Source organism: Tiliqua scincoides, chromosome 1, assembly GCF_035046505.1.
Source record: "Tiliqua scincoides isolate rTilSci1 chromosome 1, rTilSci1.hap2, whole genome shotgun sequence".
NCBI classification, from domain to species: domain Eukaryota; kingdom Metazoa; phylum Chordata; class Lepidosauria; order Squamata; family Scincidae; genus Tiliqua; species Tiliqua scincoides.
The window spans coordinates 27,017,822-27,034,228 of record NC_089821.1 but is presented as its reverse complement, the minus strand read 5'-3'; the positions used below and the strand labels follow the sequence as shown (position 1 = coordinate 27,034,228).

At 52.9% G+C, this 16,407-nt stretch overlaps 1 protein-coding gene across 1 annotated transcript in view; it reads right to left on the bottom strand.

Annotated features, from left to right (window-relative positions):
* ALX4 (ALX homeobox 4) overlaps nucleotides 1-11,633 on the bottom strand; it is an 85,661-nt gene extending 74,028 nt beyond the window's left edge. Inside the window, exon 1 of the mRNA XM_066639850.1 lies at nucleotides 11,204-11,633. Within this exon, the coding sequence (XP_066495947.1) occupies nucleotides 11,204-11,633 (430 nt within the window). The remainder of the gene's footprint in view (nucleotides 1-11,203) is intronic.
* Nucleotides 11,634-16,407: the final 4,774 nt, after the last annotated feature.

Here is a 16,407-nt window from a genome sequence, read left to right as displayed (position 1 = left end):
ACTGCCTTGAGGTACACCATGAGGCCATGAGGCACACCACTTGCTGAACTAGGGTCTGAGCGGCACGAAGTCTTTCGCTCCGATTCTAAACCATCTCCCTAGGAAGAGCGGACATGATGCGGGAGAGGGGGTGCGTCACAACTGCTTTTAGTGTCATCAAAAGCAACAGGTTGGCCAAGGAAAAGCATGGAGAAAGATGGACAGAGGCTGCCTAGGTGGGTGATGCTTGGGTCCTTCTCCTGAATCATGTACTACGCAGCCAGCCTTTGCTAAGTCAACTTCACTCCATTCAACTCAATGGCGACTTCGTGCTGAATGATGTTGCCCATGATGGACATTTAACTGTTCTTTCCGCCCCCACACCTGTCCTGACTTTCAGCCTCCGTTTCGTTCAACTCGAAGCAATCCAACAGGCGTGAATCTCTGAAGTTCTCCCTATTGGATTCTTGCCCAGGGCTCCCTCTCTTTCCAGGCTTCCCAAACGAAGGTTCTGATGCTTCCCTTATTTGTTTGTTGGCTACATTTGTATCCCGCCTTTCTCCCCGAAGGGACCCAAGGCGGCTCGCGACAACAAATAAAAGAACACAAAAAACGTAAACACAATTAAAAACAAGTTAGAAACACTCCCCTTCCCCATCACATCCTCCTCGCCCCGCTTGTGGAGAGAGAGACTAGTCCTGAATAAGAAACCAGAGGATTCATGGTGTTGAAACCCCCTTCGTTCCCGTTTCTGCCCGGCTCTCAGGTGTACACACTGGGTCCCTGCTGCGTATATGCAACGTTGGGCAGAAATGGTTTAATTAATTAAAGCAAAATAACTATCCCCGTTTACTCACAAACCAACATACAACTTGATCCCCCCCATCATCCAAGGAATGCATCGGGAGAATGGAGAAAAATGGACTCCTATTAAACATGCATTAGGGGAATCCTCATGTCTACCCAGAAGATCCACTGAGCTTAGCGGCACTTACTCCCAGGTGAGCGTGTACATAGGATGGCAGCTCAAGTCTCCAGTGTTCTGCTATTCATTGCAGGAAAATAATGCTACACTCCCCAGATGTTTAGTATTCAGATATTCAGCATTAAAAGCGATGGGCTCTCAACCCAAGGGAGAAGTTCTCTTGCGCAGCACAATTGAATTAATAGGATCGGCGCAAGAACAGAGCGGTTTAGCCAGGAGAACTTTCCAGCAGCCCTTGTTTCTACCCACAGAGCCTTATCTCTCCTTTTGTAGGGTGGATAAGGTGGTTGAAGGGGGTCTCTATCTGTGCCACAGCTTCGTGCCCAGAGATGAAATCCTGACACCCCACCACACTGCTCATCACAAGGGAAGAGTAAAATAGTCACTAAGCGACCATGGCTGCAATCCTATCCACTTGGTCATATGAAGAGGTCAGGCATGAATTTCTTAGCCATTTTTGGACAAGTTGCGCCAACCCAGCCTGCGGCCACATCTTGGCATCCATCATTCCCACTAGCGGAGGGAGAGGCAAGCATGGTAGGCTGGGAATACCTCCATAAAACATGCCAGGATGGTGCAGTGCGACCCGGGATGGTGCAGTGGTTGGGGAATTTTACTTGGACCTGGAAGATCCAGATTCAAATCCCCAGCTCAGTCACAAAGCTTCCTGGGTGACCAGTCACTGCCTTTCAGCCTTACCTACCTCACAGGGTTGTTGTGAGGACAAAAAGAGGGGCGGAGAGCTATGTACACCGCCCTGAACTCCTTGGAGGGGGGTTGGTATAAAATGCGGAAAATAAACAAACAAACAAACAAACAAACAAATAAATAAATGTCAAGTAAAGCCACCGGGGTTGAGGCAAGAAGGTCTACTTGAGTTGGAGCTTGTGGACAAGACGACCTCTGTCTCATCGCAGGTCTGACCAATCGCCTTTTTGGGGTCCCACGAGCCTCCCGGGGAGTGGATCCTGCCCTTTGCAGGATCATGCCAGGATCAGTCTGTCCTTCCTAGCCCCTTTCAATGAGTCCTCGCTGGTCAGGAGGTTGAAATGAACCCACCGCCCAATCCTAAGCAACTTTCCAACCCTGATGCAGCCATGCCATGCCATGCCAAGGGGAGGGGGGCACAGACCGCTCCCTATGTCTCCCCAACCCTATGGTGGTGAGACAGCTCCAGGTAAGGGCACTAGAGCCCCTTTGCCTCGGGACTGCATCAGCATGGGAAAGAGGGCTAGGATGGGGCTGCAGGGCATCATTCTCACGCAGGGCCTTTATCCCACTGGCTGCATTCCTGTTTAGGGTGGTGTTCCAATGAAGCTGGGGATGGGGCATCGAAAGGCGCCTGACTCCGAGGGACCCATTCTCTTCCCACTCCCAACAACGCCTCTTTATGGGCTGCTTCTGCGAATGGACTGAAAACCAAACAGGTCGTTATGAGCTGCCAGGCCTGGCACTGGAGCACTTTTCTGTTCCAGGGAAAGCAGTTTTTCTTTCTCTTAATCCGGTGAGCAAATATCCCTGGGCACATTCTCTCGAACGCCTCGAAAAGAGCCTCTCCCCACACAGCTTCCCTCCCCGCCCCACTCCCCTCCCCACACCATATTTCAAGATGGCAATATCTCGCCTTATGGAGAAATATAATTTATCTCAGCTCCGAGCTGGAGAAATAGTAATTCAGATTACTTGCAGTCATAAATCACTGGAGAGGTTCTTTTATTTTATTTTTTCTTCCACCTCTAGCCCAGATATACAGCCTACTTTAACGCATATATATATATATATATATATATATATATATATATATATATATATATATATAAATTGTGCCGTTCCAGTTTGCAGAGACATAACCTACAAGCAGTCGTTGTAGACTTAAAAAAAAAAAAGTAAAGAAGGTCCAGAAACAGAGCAGCGCATTCAGCGGTATTTTATATGCACACGACTCATTAGCAATCAGAAACCGCAGAGAAGTATCTTCCCCCCCCCCCGGCGTTTCCACGGGCGTTTCCAAGTGATTGGAAGTCACTTCACTTTGGATTCGGTGCAACAAACAACGAACAACCTTCCTTCTTTCCCGCTTTACTTGAAAGATTAAGCCAAGACTGCCTTAATTAACCCGTGTACCCACAGGTGTATACATTTGATCCCTGTTGCGTATATGCACCGTTGGGCAGAAATGGCTTAATTAAACCAGAGCGCTTTAATTCGAATCGAAGTGCCATTTAAACGGGATCTGGAGTGACTTCCGATAAACCCCCCCCCCTTTATATTTGATGGGCACGCCGTTTGCAACTGCTAGGCACATTGGAGGCGGCTTGCTCGCGAGTAAGCCCATTGACCGCAGGGGAACTTACATCAGAGTAAACATGTTCATATCTGCTGCAAGTCCCACCTAACTGAATCAATTCGACTGATTTCACAGTCAGGGACTTTGTGAGGCTTGCCCATCCCCCACCCCACGCCGCGCCACAGCACGCACCGATTTCTTAAAGGACCCGATCCTGAGATCAACACACTTCTGTGTTGACGCTGATTTTTCGACCCGATCACTCAGAATACAGGTTATAGTTAGAGCAATATAAAGTCCAGAGACCGAGATTCTTTTTGGGGAGGGGGGGCACGATTCCCTGCTCCCAAGCTCCTCTGTCATTGGGTTGGCATTCTCACAGACCCATCGACCTCTCTTTTGGGGCTGCATGCCGCAACGGAGTGAGGTCACCACGGGCAAATGTCCCACTGATGACCATTACTGCTTGAGTGGGGTTAACCACGAGTGTGGTACCCCAACGGAGAGTCATTTCCATATGGGTGGGTTCAGAAGAGAAGTAAACCACTTAGAAGTGCAATTTAGAGCAACATTTACACATTTTTTTAAACTCAAAGAAAGAAAGGAAGAAAGAAAGGAAGAAAGAAAGGTAAAATCTTCAGCTAATGGGAGACAGAAGAACCAGAGGCGTTGGACTGGGGCTTCAGGGGGGCTTCTTCGCCCCACTCTCCGTCTCCTTTCCCCCAAAACAATAGCAATTGTACTGAGCACTCACAAGTCAATTATATAATATGCAACAAACCCACCCTCCCACCACCACACGCACACACACACACGTATCATTGTCCTTGGTTTCCTTAGACCAACAGCTCCTTTCTTGGGCTGGGCTGGAGAAAAGTTGTCCAACACCGGGCAAGGCCTTTAGATTCCAGCATCAAAGGTTCCTGGAGCCCCGACCCACGCTCTGATTTCGGAGAAGGGGGTAAGGTCTGAAGCGCGGGGACCAAGAAGTTAGAAACCAAGAGATCGGGGTGACCTCCTTCTAGAAACCATTGACCCTGCAGAAAGCGAGGAGATCAGACTCCATCCAGGGTGTCTTTAAAAGTAGCGACCTCTCTCTCTCTCTCTCTCTCTCTCTCTCACACACACACACACACACACACACACCCCACAGGCTTCTGATGCCTGTACCAGGCTTCTGGTACTCCGGATTCCCATTCCCAAGGACACCTGATAAGACAGGGATCTGGCCCCAGTCTACCAAAGTGTTTGGAAGAAGCGATCTGGCCCTTTTCTGGACCACCTTGAAAGTTAATTCCTGAGGCTTGACTGAATCTTAATGACATTCACTAGGGTCTCGGAAAAAGAGCAACCCCAAGCCGGGATTCTGCATTGTTTGGAACCCAACACTCTGTAGATAGGGGGGGGGGGGGAAGAGACTCACTTGGCCATGCCCCAGTGGCGTAACTAGAGGGGGTGCAAAGCACTAAGTTCTGCAGGGAGCCTCACCTTAGTGTGCAAGCAGCTCTTCCCCCTCCCCTTCGGAGCATTCGCCTCCGTTTTGCTCCCCCCAACCGGAATGGCTCACGCTGGGGTGAGGCTCCCGCAAAACTTAGGGGGTGCTTTGACCCCCCCTCTAGCTACACCACTGACGCATGCACCCGTGGTTGACTTCGCCAGCGTGTCCGAAGATCACTCGCATGAACTTCACCGAATACTAAGACTCTTTTTGGCCTTCCCAGTCATTTGGGTTGCCTCGTTTGATTGTTTGGCCCCCCTTCTCAAAGGGGGGATGTTTCTTTCCTCTCTGGCGTTTGATTTCAATGGGACCTGCTTCCAGGTAACAACAGGTCATGACTTCACTGTCAAGCAGCACTGGGTGGGGAGGCAGGTGAGGCAAGCGAGGCAGAGCCTCCCCACTGGAGTCCTTCGAAAAACACTGCGGCCGTGTGAGGCACCTAAGCACCCACCACCCACACGCTGCATGCGTGGGTTGTGGACGCTTGGGTGCCTCACACTGTGGAGATGCTTTGGACTCCGGTGGGGAGGCTCTGCCTCACTTGCCTCCCCACCCACCGCGGGTCCCTGGTCTGAACTCTGCCGGCCTCCCTCCCCGGGGAGCCCGAGAAAGCCCCAAGCCCGGAGAGGGAAACGAGCTGCAGCTGGGGTTTGGCAGAACTGCCGGAGCTGCTGCTGGTTAACCGCCCGACCCTCCCAGCCATTAGCGCTCCTCGACGGTCATTTCCAAAGGCTTCCCCCGTCCTGAGCGGCTGACCTGAGCTGCGATCGCCTGGCGGTGGGAGAAGCGGCCCGCCTGGCTCAGAGCGCGGGGATCCCGCCGGAGAAAGCGCCTTTGAGGCCCGGCCTCGCTCAAACGGCCGGCTGTTTGCCCTCCAGCTGTCGGTGGCTTGAGCCACGCTGGGGATGAAACGGGCCCTGTGTGCCTGCGCGGCGCTTCTGCAGGCGCGAAACCGCAGACAAGCCTTCTTCTTCCTTCCCGCCTGGCCACTCCACAAAGAACCCCCTGAAATTAAGGGCTCTTAATTTCACCAAGGGCTTGGAGGGCCGAGGAGACGCTCATTCCCATAGTGGCTGAGTCATCCATCCATCCATCCATCCATCCATCTATCTATCTATCACGTGCCCTAGAAATTCTATTGGGGAATATACTATCACCCTCCTGAATCTTCTTTTTACATGTTAACAAAAAAAAAAAATGTATTCTTTAATCAAACCTCATTATTTTGATTCATTAAGCCCCACAAATCCAGGTGGCTCTCATTACACCTCCTTGTTCTCCAAAGCCACATCGCTCAAGCCCTTAAAGGAGATCTCTCCTTTGAAAGCCCAAATCCGGTAGGGAAGGGGGTCAGAAGCAGTTCTACCCTGATTATTTTTATTGTATTGGCCGGGCTGCGCTGTGTTGCACGCCTTCGAGGGTACAGTAAGAGGTTGGGGAGGTTTTCAAAAATAATCATACGAAACAAACAAACAATGACGTCAACCCGTTGACCCTTCGGATGTTAACTCTGACGTCCAGCTGATTTCAGTCCAATGAATTGTCCTTAGAATAAGGCTCGACAAACAGAAAGTTTTTTTCTTTAAACAAAAACATTACTAGTGACAAGGGATCACTGGAGTAAAAGAACATGATGGGCCTCCAGCGTGCCATTCAGCACACTGTGAGGCCCAAACACTTCGAAAGGAAACCGATTTACGTTGCAACTCCGAATGTAGAGATTTGTGGCTTGAAACCACTGGACCGTTCAAGGGCTACTGAGGTCAATCATCGACTGAGGTTGCAATCCTATCCACACTTTCCCGGGAGTAAGCTCTATTGACTATAATGGTATTTACTTCTGAGTAGATGTGCATAGAATGGGACTCAAAGGCTGCAATCCTATTCACACTTTCCTGGGCATAAATTCCATTTATTCTCATGGGGCATTTCTGAGTAGACAGGCAAAGGATTGGTCTCCCAGGATGCAATTCTATCCACACTTTCCTGGGAGTAAGCTTCATTGACTCTAATGGGACTTCCCAAACCCGTCACTGTAAGTGGAGTCCTGCAGCGCGCAAAGGCTTATTCGAAACAGATTCCCCGGCAGGTATCGGGGGCTGTTTGGAAGAGAAGGGCTCCCCCCCTCCACAGCTCCTGATTTATGGTCTTGAACCTCGCAGAGAAGCCGCCTGGGATCCAGGGGACGGGAAGGTGGAGGCACGTCTAATGGCATCCCAGGTGACTCAGGTGAGAGACTGCGGTTGTTGGGGGGGGGGGTCGGCGGAGAGTGGGGAGGGTCTCCCTCCTCCTGCCTTTGCGGCTTCGCCGGATCCTGGCGCAGTGCAGTCCGTGGGGATCCGGCTCAAAGCCTTGCCGGAGTCCCAGAACAGCGCGCCTGGAATTCCAGCCAGCCTTTGAAGGCATCGGCCCGCTGCTCCGAGAATGGGATGCTGGGGCAGTGGCGTAGCTAGAGGGGGGCAAAGCGCTAAGTTCTGCAGGGAGCCTCCCCAGTGGGTGCAAGTGGCCCCTGTCCTTCCAGGCGGGCGAGCAAAACATCCGAGGCATCCGAAGGAAAGGGGCCGCTTGCACGCCGCGGGAAGGCTCCCGGCAAAACTTAGTGATTTGCCCCCTCCTCTAGCTATGCCACTGTGCTGGGGCTCTGGGGGGGGGGGCCCTGAACTTCCTACAGTGAATCTATTCTCACCCCTGACCCCTTTCTGGACAGGATTTCCTTCCGCGCCGAATTCGGAAAGACTCCGCTTTCCGGGTCTTCAAGCGCAGAGAGGAATCGGGGCCTGTCCTAGTTCTGCCCTACCTCCGGCACCAGGGACCTGTCCTGCGGCTTCCCTCCTGGAATGGCTCTGAAGGGTAGGGGCTGCTTGCGCGCTGCAGTGGGGCTCCCCGCAAAACTTAGTGCCTTGATCCCCCCTCCAGCTACGCCACTGAGAGACAGTTCTGGATGCAGAGTCTGTCTGTTCGTCTGTGTGAACTGGAATCCGTTATTAGGGGAGTGGGCAGAGAGGACACTCTCTGGATTCCTCCTACAAAAGAGAATTGCTTTCATTCCCGCTCCCCAAAACATTTCCCAAACTGGGAATCTCCCAGACCTGCACTGTGAAAGAAAGAAAGGAACGACCTTAGGGGGGTGGGTGAGTGGGGGTCTTCTGCCTCTCGCATCATCAGGGTGACCACATGTCATCACCACAAAAGGGGACCCTGCACCCCAAAATGTAGGACATCCAAGAAAAATGTAGGACATGACAAAATTAAAGGTGAAAACACTCATGTTAATTTAAACACTTTATTAATTGTTATTAAATGTAAAACTATATTACATATAATGTATTAATTACAAGGAGGCTATGCACTGCCTGCAGGGACCCATCCCAGGGAAAAGGAGGACATTTAAGTTTTTCCCAGGGCAGGAGGCTAAAAAGAGGACATGTCCTGGAAAAAGACATGTCCTGGAGGACATGTCCTGGAAAAAGAGAACAGCTGATCACCTTGAGCTTTATTGACAGGAAGGCCAGAACCTTTCCCTAAACCCAGCAAACTCAGCTAGGCTCCTGCGTGCCCTTGTCCGGGGCGTCGATTGCATCGCTTTTTGACTGTCTTCTCCAGTGGAGCTAAACAGGCTGGCCAAAGACACCCGCAGAAAATCCGAGGAGTAGCGCTAAGAGTGGGACCAGTTATCTAAGGGAGTGAGAGCCCAAGCCTATGCTTGTCTACTCAGAAGTAAATCCCATTAAAGTCAATGGACCTTACTCCCAAGGTGTGGGCAGGATTGTAGCCTGAGTGAAGCCTGAAAGCGCCTGGAAGAAACCAGCATACGGTGATGGATGGCTTGTTAACGTCACCCCGGGCCCTTTTGCAGAAAACACTCCCAACCTTCAGAAGCCTTTGGGGGTGGGTGGAAAGGGGGGGGCGGCGGCTTCGACGCACACCAAATCTGGAGATGAGAAAATGAGTGAAAAGGGGGGAGGAATGACAGCCCAGTGGTATCCACACTTTCCTAGGAGTAAGCCCCATTGACTCTAATGGGACTTACTTCTGAGTAGACATGCATAGGATTGGGCTGTGCGTCTCCAGAGGTAACAGGGACATGAAAAGCAATGGGGGGAGAATTTACTAGGGCGCAAGAACAAGATGATGTGGTCCTATGAATGCTGGACTGAGAAGATGCGGATTCAAACCAGCGCTCAGGCGTGAAACTCTTGAGGAGACCTCGACTCAATTACTCTCTCTCCCTCTCCCCCCCTCCCCGCATTTACTTCTTAGGCTTGTTAACAAAAGGAGGGGCAGCCTTGTGAGTGGTCTTGAGCTCTCTTGGAGAAAGGTCAGGATCCAAAGCCGTCCCCCGAAAGCCCTCAGCAAGCCAGTCCCCGATCCAGGTCCTGAATGTACACAAACAGCCCCAAGAAGAAGGGAGCAAACCGGATTGTCCTCTCCTGTTGTGGCCCCAATTCAGCCACAGCGGAGCGCTTTTCAATCCCACTCCCCGGAAGGGATGCGTGGCACCCACGGAATTTGAAAAAAGGACCCTCGCTGGGTGGATGCTGCCGCTGTTCATCTCTATGGGCATCGCTGGTTCTTTCTCGGATCATCGGGAGTCAGATTGCCCCAGGTTTGCTACCAGGGGTCTCCGTCACTGGGGCAACGCGTGTCGAATGTAATCGTGGGGAAAGGGGAAACACGGAAATGGTGGTCTTCCGGCACTCGGCCCACATGTCTAGCCAGATTCCAAGAGCACTTACTCTGAAAATGAGACTCGAGTTTAAAAATACGCGTAGGTGGGATCACCTCCTGCAAAACCCCGATCCTGAATCCATTTTCTTTCCTCCAAGAAAGAAATCTTTCAGGATGGAGAAGGAAGAGACCTCAGGATGCGCAGGGCGATTTCGCGGGGGGGGGGGGGCGGCGGCGAGAGACCCCCGAATGGGGGAAGCCACAGAGAGACCATCCTATTTTCACTTGCTCTTATCGCTAATTCAGACTCCCAGAATAACCACCTAAGCAAACATAGACCCCGCCCGTCTGAAGCCCAAGCCTAGACAAGTCTACTCAGAAGTAAGTTCCACTATAGTCAGTGGGGCTTACTCCCAGGAAAGTCTGGATGGGATAATAGCCTCAGAGCTCAAGCCGATGCATGTCTACTCAGAAGTAAGTCCCATTATAGTCAGTGGGGCTTATTCCCAGGAAAGTCTGGAAGGGATAGTAGCCTCAGAGCTCATGCCAATGCAAAAAAAGTTTTTTTTCCTTTTTTTTTAAATATAATGTACACCTCTACTCTAGAATCTGAAGGACCCGCTTGACTGCCTTGTGAATCAAGATGATTGTCTCTCCCTCAATCCTAAAGGCATTTCTTAGGCACATTCCACTGACTTCACAAGAATGAGGTCTGGGTGGAGGTATGAAGGAGGAGACAGAAAGGCACGGATGGAGAGAGAGAGGATTGGATATGAGTGGCTCGTTTAGAACGACTTTCTCAAGCCTTGCTCCGAATTTGGGTTCCATCCCCCCCATTCCCCCAAAGGCCAAGTGCCCTTTCCACATCTCCTGGTCCCAAGTCAGCACTTCAAATCCGGTCTTCCTCGCTCTCCATCTTTCTTTGTCCCAAAGGCTGGAGTCTGGCTCACGTCAAAGCGAACAGGCAGCAGTGACCGTCTGTTCGCTTAAAGACTCTGCGCCTCGGAGCCGTCGAATGACAGGGACCGGGTGCCTGAGAAAAAGGACGGGGCAATTTGCAGTTTCCCCAGCCGGTCTCCTCTTCCTCTGCCTCCTCCTCCCTCGATTTCTGCCCTGCGCCAACCACTCCAACCTGCCTCGCTCCATCAGTGACAATTCAGGCTGCAATCCTATCCATACTCACTTAGGAGTAAGCCCCATTGACTAGAATAGGATGTGCTTCTGAGCAGACAAGCAGAGGCTTGAGCTCTGAGGCTACAGTCCTATCCACACTTTCCTGGGAGCAACCCCCATTGACTATAATTGAACTTACGTTTGAGTAGACATGCATAGGATTGGGCTCTGAGGCTACAAACCTATCCACACTTTCCTGGGAGCAAACTCCACTGACTATAATGGGACTTACTTCAGAGTTGACATGCAGAGGCTTGGGCTGTGGGGCCGTTAGAAGCTCAGTCTTGGGGGGGGGGGGTTCGCTTTCTTAGGGGAGTTCTACCTTTGGAAGTAAAGAGGCGCTGGGCTTCTACCATCCGACGGTCAGGGGAAAGGAAGGCACCCTCGAGCCAAATCACAGTCAGACAACATCGCTTTGTCCTAGATTCGGAGTGACTCCAAATCTAGACGGGCTGGACACCCAAATCCAGGCCGAAGGCGCTGAGGTGAGGGTGGAAGAGGCCAGTGGAGGTGGCTGGAACTGGGAAAGGCTCTCCCAGGCTCCCCGTGTGGCTCCTCCAGTCCCAGCCCCCCAACTCTGCCCTGCCCTGCCCTGCCCGACGGGGGGACTCACCGTAGCAGTTGAGCTGCAGAGCTCCGTTGTGCCCGCTGGTGTCCTGCCCCAGCTTGAGGCTGCCTCCCGGGGGGCTCTTGCAGGGACCTCGCTGCACGTAGAGCGGCGGCGGCTGCTGGGAGGACTGCGGGTGGTACTTGTGGAAGGAGGCGGCCGAGGGCGCCTGCTGCTGCCCGCCACCGTCCAGGGACTGGCACTCCGGCTGGCTGTAGCGGCCGCTCCGGCACTTGGGGCTGCTGCTGCCGTCGGCGAAGCTCTGCCCTTTGCTGGCCAGGAAAGCCGAGCCGCCGCCGCCGCCGCCGCCGGGGAATGCCCTAAAAGGCGACGAGCCGTCGGCGCTGCCCTGCGAGGCGGCGTTGTAGAAGGAATCCATGGCAGCGGCGGCGGAGGCAGCTGGGGCGCAGAAGGAGGCGCAGCTCTCGGCGTTCATGCCGAAAATTAATGGGCCCCGCAGCAGCGGCAGAGTCCCCCTGCCTGCCCTGCCAGGAAGCCTCTCTCTCTCCCTCCCTCCGCTGCTCCCCCTCCCTCCCCCCTGCGCGCACACACAGCTGGGCGAAGGCGCACTAAGAGGAGTCAGATGTGCTTGAAAGGAGCAGATCCCCCTGAAGCCCCCTGAAGATCCAGCGGGGGGGGGGCAGGGAAGCGCTCTCTCTGTCTCTCTCTCAACTCCAAGAGTGGAGGAAAAGGGGGGGGGGAGAAAAGGCCTCCTCGAGGAACACCTCAGCCTCCCCCCTCTCTTCTTCTTCCTCCTCGCCTGCCGCCTCCTCCTCCTCTTCTTCTTCTTCTTCTTCTTCTTCTTCTTCCTCCTCCTCCTCGCTTACCTTCTTCCTCCTCCCCAGTTTTTCCTCCACACACCCACAAGCACCAAATAAGCCCCCCCCCTCTCTTGTCCTCTAGCTAAGTACAGAATGAGAGCAAAAAGGGGAAGGAAGCGAGGGGGGAAAGGGGACGTGGGTCAGATTAATTTTTTTCTTTCTTTTTCTGCACGAAAAAAAAGTTATTGAGGATTTTTATTAACCGTTAAGAAGGAAAATAATAAAAAAAAAATTAGGGGAAAAAATCAGCCACATGACAGTAATGTAAGTAGGGATGTAAGTAGGTCTTTGCGAGGTTGAAAGAGCCAGGAGAGATGGGATGGTTGGGACAGGCTCGATCTGGTCTGATCCTCTTCCTTCTTGGCTTCTCCTGGCCAAGGGCTCCTTAGTCCTCGCCTCTGGTCGCGGAATCTCCCCCTTCCCCTCCCCTCCACCGCTGAAGGATCTTGGGCTTCAGGATGATGAAATCAAGTCCTGCCGAGGACCACTTTCCTCCAGGCCCAATGGGGGTTTGCTGCTTAGACATTTGTGTGCCTGGAACACATTCGGTGGCAGGCAGAAATGGAACCGGTTCAGCTCCCTCTCTTCCTCCCCCCAGCATCTCAAGGTTGTAAGAGGACAAGCAGTGGCGTAGCTAGAGGGGGTGCAAAGCACTGAATTTTGCAGGGAGCGGCCCTACCCCTCCCCTTCATTGGGGGGAGCACAACAGTGGATCGGAGGGGGAGGGGCCGCTTGCAAGCCGCGGGGTGGCTCCTTGCAAAACTTAGCTCTTTGAACACCCCCTAGCTACGCCACTGAGGACTAGGTGGACTGGTTAGAATTTCTGCCTCTCCAATAGACAATCTCTGCTCGGAACCGGCGGGGGGGGGGCAAAAAACGACTAGACACTGAGGGTCACAGCCCAATCCTAAACGTAACTCAAACTCGAACTCAAAAGTAAGTCCCATTATGTCCAACGGGGCTTGCTCTCAGGAAATTGTGCTTAGGATTGGCGCCTGCGATGCTTCTGTGCTTTCCTCCAGCAGCCACTGGGAAGAATGAACAGAAACCGACCTCCCAGTCCACAGAAAAGGCCCTTGTTGGGCGTGGCTGGTCAATGGCCACTCCAAAGGGCTTTGGCTGGGTGCAGTAGTCCGCCCCTGCTCCGGATCTCTACTGCGAGGGCCCGCTGCCCTTCCCACGACGCTCCTCCTTCCCCATTCCCGTCCTGCTGCCCCCTGACGCTCCATCTTCTCCGTCTCCCTCGCCTCTCCGTCCCCACATCTGGTTCCCATTGCGCGCCCGCTCTTGCGCTCTCCCTTCTCTACCTTGAAGTTGGCAGTAATAGAGATATTACGCAAACGGAAGGCTCCTTAACCCTTTCCTCGCGGGGCCGTCGAGGCTGTAAGGATTTGACCCCCACCCAGGTTTAGGGTTGAGCAGTGGCGTAACTGGGATGGGGGGGCAAAGCACTAAGTTTTGCAGGCGCCTAATCACACCCTGCAAGAAGCCCCTTCCCCTCCCCTTTGGAGCCATTCCAGGTATACGCCTCCGTTTTGATCCCTCCAATGGCTCCGAAGGGGCGGGGAAGGAGCTTCTTGCAGGGTGCGTTCAGGAGCCTGCAAAACTTAGTGATTTGCCCCCCCCTCCAGCTACACCACTGGGGATAAGCATATCTGGCTAGGGGAGCTGGAATATGTCCAGGGTGAAGTGGTGCCATCGGGAAAAAGTCCCTGCTGCCCCAGAAAGCAGGGGGACCCTCAGACAGACGGTTGGATGTCCACACAAGTGAAGGCCAAGTGCAACTGCATTTCAGTTTAGGGACCGCCTTAGGCTGCAATCCTATCCATATATCCATGCAAGCCCCACTGAATGGGGACTTCCTTCTGAGTCTGGATCATGCTGTAAGACTTGAGTTCAAGAACGCTGGGTGAAAGAGAACTGTGGCAAGGCAAGATAACACCCTCACACAACACAACACAAAAGATTGTACAAGTACTTTCAAGGCTTGAAACCGTTTTCCATTCTGTTGGGCCTTTCAGCAGAGGCGATAGTCTTGAACTGGAATATACCTTCGAGGCCCGCTGAAGTCCACGCGTGGGCCCTGACTCCGCGGCACTTTGAGCTCTTGCTTAAGCGGGGAGGGGGGGGAGAGGAAGGCGACCCTTCCTTGTCCGCACGCCAATCGAGTCTGGTTCGCTTTGGCAAGAGAAGGCTTGCTCTCCAGCCGCCTTAGGATACTTTGGAAGCCCCCTCGGGCTTAACACGTTGGTGGATCGCCAAGCCTGGGGCCTGAGCAGCCTTAATTGCGGGAAAGGGGGGGGGGGTTGGATAAGAGATGCAAGTGCAGGAGCTGTTTGGGGAGAGACCAGCGTCGTCTCCAGCCCGCCTCAGTGCAGGGTAGGGACGTTTTGGCCAGATCCTTCCTAAGGAGCAACTATTATTGTGATTGGTGGGAACCAACACCAACACCAGCAACGGGAGCTGCTGCTTGCATCCAGGGCTGATGCTCTGAAGACACCCCAGGTTCTCTTGGGGGGGGGGGCAGGCGCACCCAGTGGTTGGATGGCCTTGGTTTCCAAAGTCTCCTTCTCGGGTGAAAGTCTGGGCAGGCTTCTTACCCAAGAAAGCTTCCAGCGGCTTTTCCTCCCTGATTCTCTTTATTACCTGCTTAATTCTTTCCTGATTTTGGGGGCCTCCCCCCGGCCCCCCTCCTTCGATTCCCCCCTTGCTCACCCTTGCTCCCTCTCTGATGACTTAATAAAAACCAAATCACCGCGCCGGGCGTCCGAGTGCGTCTCAAAACCGCGCCTGTCGGGCGGTGGGGAATCCTCAGAGAAAAAGGCAAGTCGGGGGGACCTCGGGGTGTGTGGGGCGGGCAGGGGGGCTCGCTTCCCTTTCGGACTCCGGGAAGGGAGCCCATTTGGAAGGGCAGAGAAAAAGCCCGCGGGCTCGGGCGATGCTCTGCCGGGAGAGCAAATGCGAGCTTCTGGCTCCAGCCCAGCTTGAAGCGGGCCGGGACTGAGCCCCATCGAAAGCCGCGGGACTTCAGCCTCCCAGGAAGGCTGTGGGCCCCTGCAGGAGAAAATCCCGTTGGGCACAGTGGGGGACTGACTTCCGAGTGGACATGGCTGGGATCGCGATGCCCCTTCTGCCTTGTAGCGGAACGATCGTGACACAACGCACTTTTGCTGTTGCAGGCCTGAAAATGAGAGAGAGAGAGAGAGAGAGAGAGAGAGAGAGAGAGAGAGAGAGAGAGAGAGAGAGAGAGAGAGAGAGAGGAAGGAAGGAAAAGAAAGAAAGAAAGAAAGAAAGAAAGAAAGAAAGAAAGAAAGAAAGAAAGAAATTCAGCAACCCAAGCATACTTGCAAGGAAACATCGAAGCCTCTCCAAATTGATTGATTCAATTGATTGATGGGTTGAATAGTAGGCGAGAAGCAATAGGATGTCAAGGTTTCCCTTCATTAGACCTGCCCTTTATCTTAAACCGGACAAAAACAGGGACTTCGAGATTGAAAGCCGAACTCCAAAGGCACGGACAGTTCTTGATAGGAAGCCCCTGAAATTCTTTTTGACGGCCGGGTCAATACACTCCGAATCGCGGGCTCCCAAACGGATGCCTTTCCAGCAAAGCCAGTTCCGTTCAAGCTCTTGCTGCCTTGTCTCTAACGGAACCGCTTTCCGAGGTGCTCCTAAGCAGATTCAGCGCCCAACAAACGGGACCGGCCTGGGAGCCTCGTTCAGACCCTATCTTTGTGGAGGAGGGAAGGAAAATTTCTGTGAAATCAGTGGGACTCCAAAGTCGCAGGCTGAAGGGCAAAGGGAGTGGAGGTGCCAAGCGTCCAACCCTACTGGCCCCTAAGTAAGTTGCCTTGAAAGTAAGTACTAGAGAGGCTACCAGGAATCGGTTTATACCAGGAGTGGGAAAAAAAACCTCGTTATCTTTTAAAGCACCTTGTAGACTGGGGTTCAAGACTGAATTCAGTGTCTGCCCTGAGAGGAGCCCCAAAAGAAGACGTGCGCCTAGAGGACGAGGATCTCTGCAATAACCCTGTCCCTGTGTCCACCCTGATTTTCTTTCCGCAGGAGCTTCCACGGAGATGTCGTTTCCAGGGGGCAAAGCCATGTCTAGGTTTCCTATTTGGTTCTTAAAAAGAAAAACCCCCACCACAGAACTCTCAGTCGTTTGGGCTGCGTTTCTAAGGGAGCAACTGAAATGCTTGTCAGAAATAGATAATTCCTTATACATTCTTATTTCCATTGGGAATTTGCCAGCGTTGGCAGCAAGGTTCCAAGGACCACCAAGAAAATAAATAAATAAATAAATAAATAAATAAATAAATAAATGGGTAGGTAAGTAACAGCCCAATCCTATCCACACTTTCCTGGGAGTAAGCTCCATTGACTCAA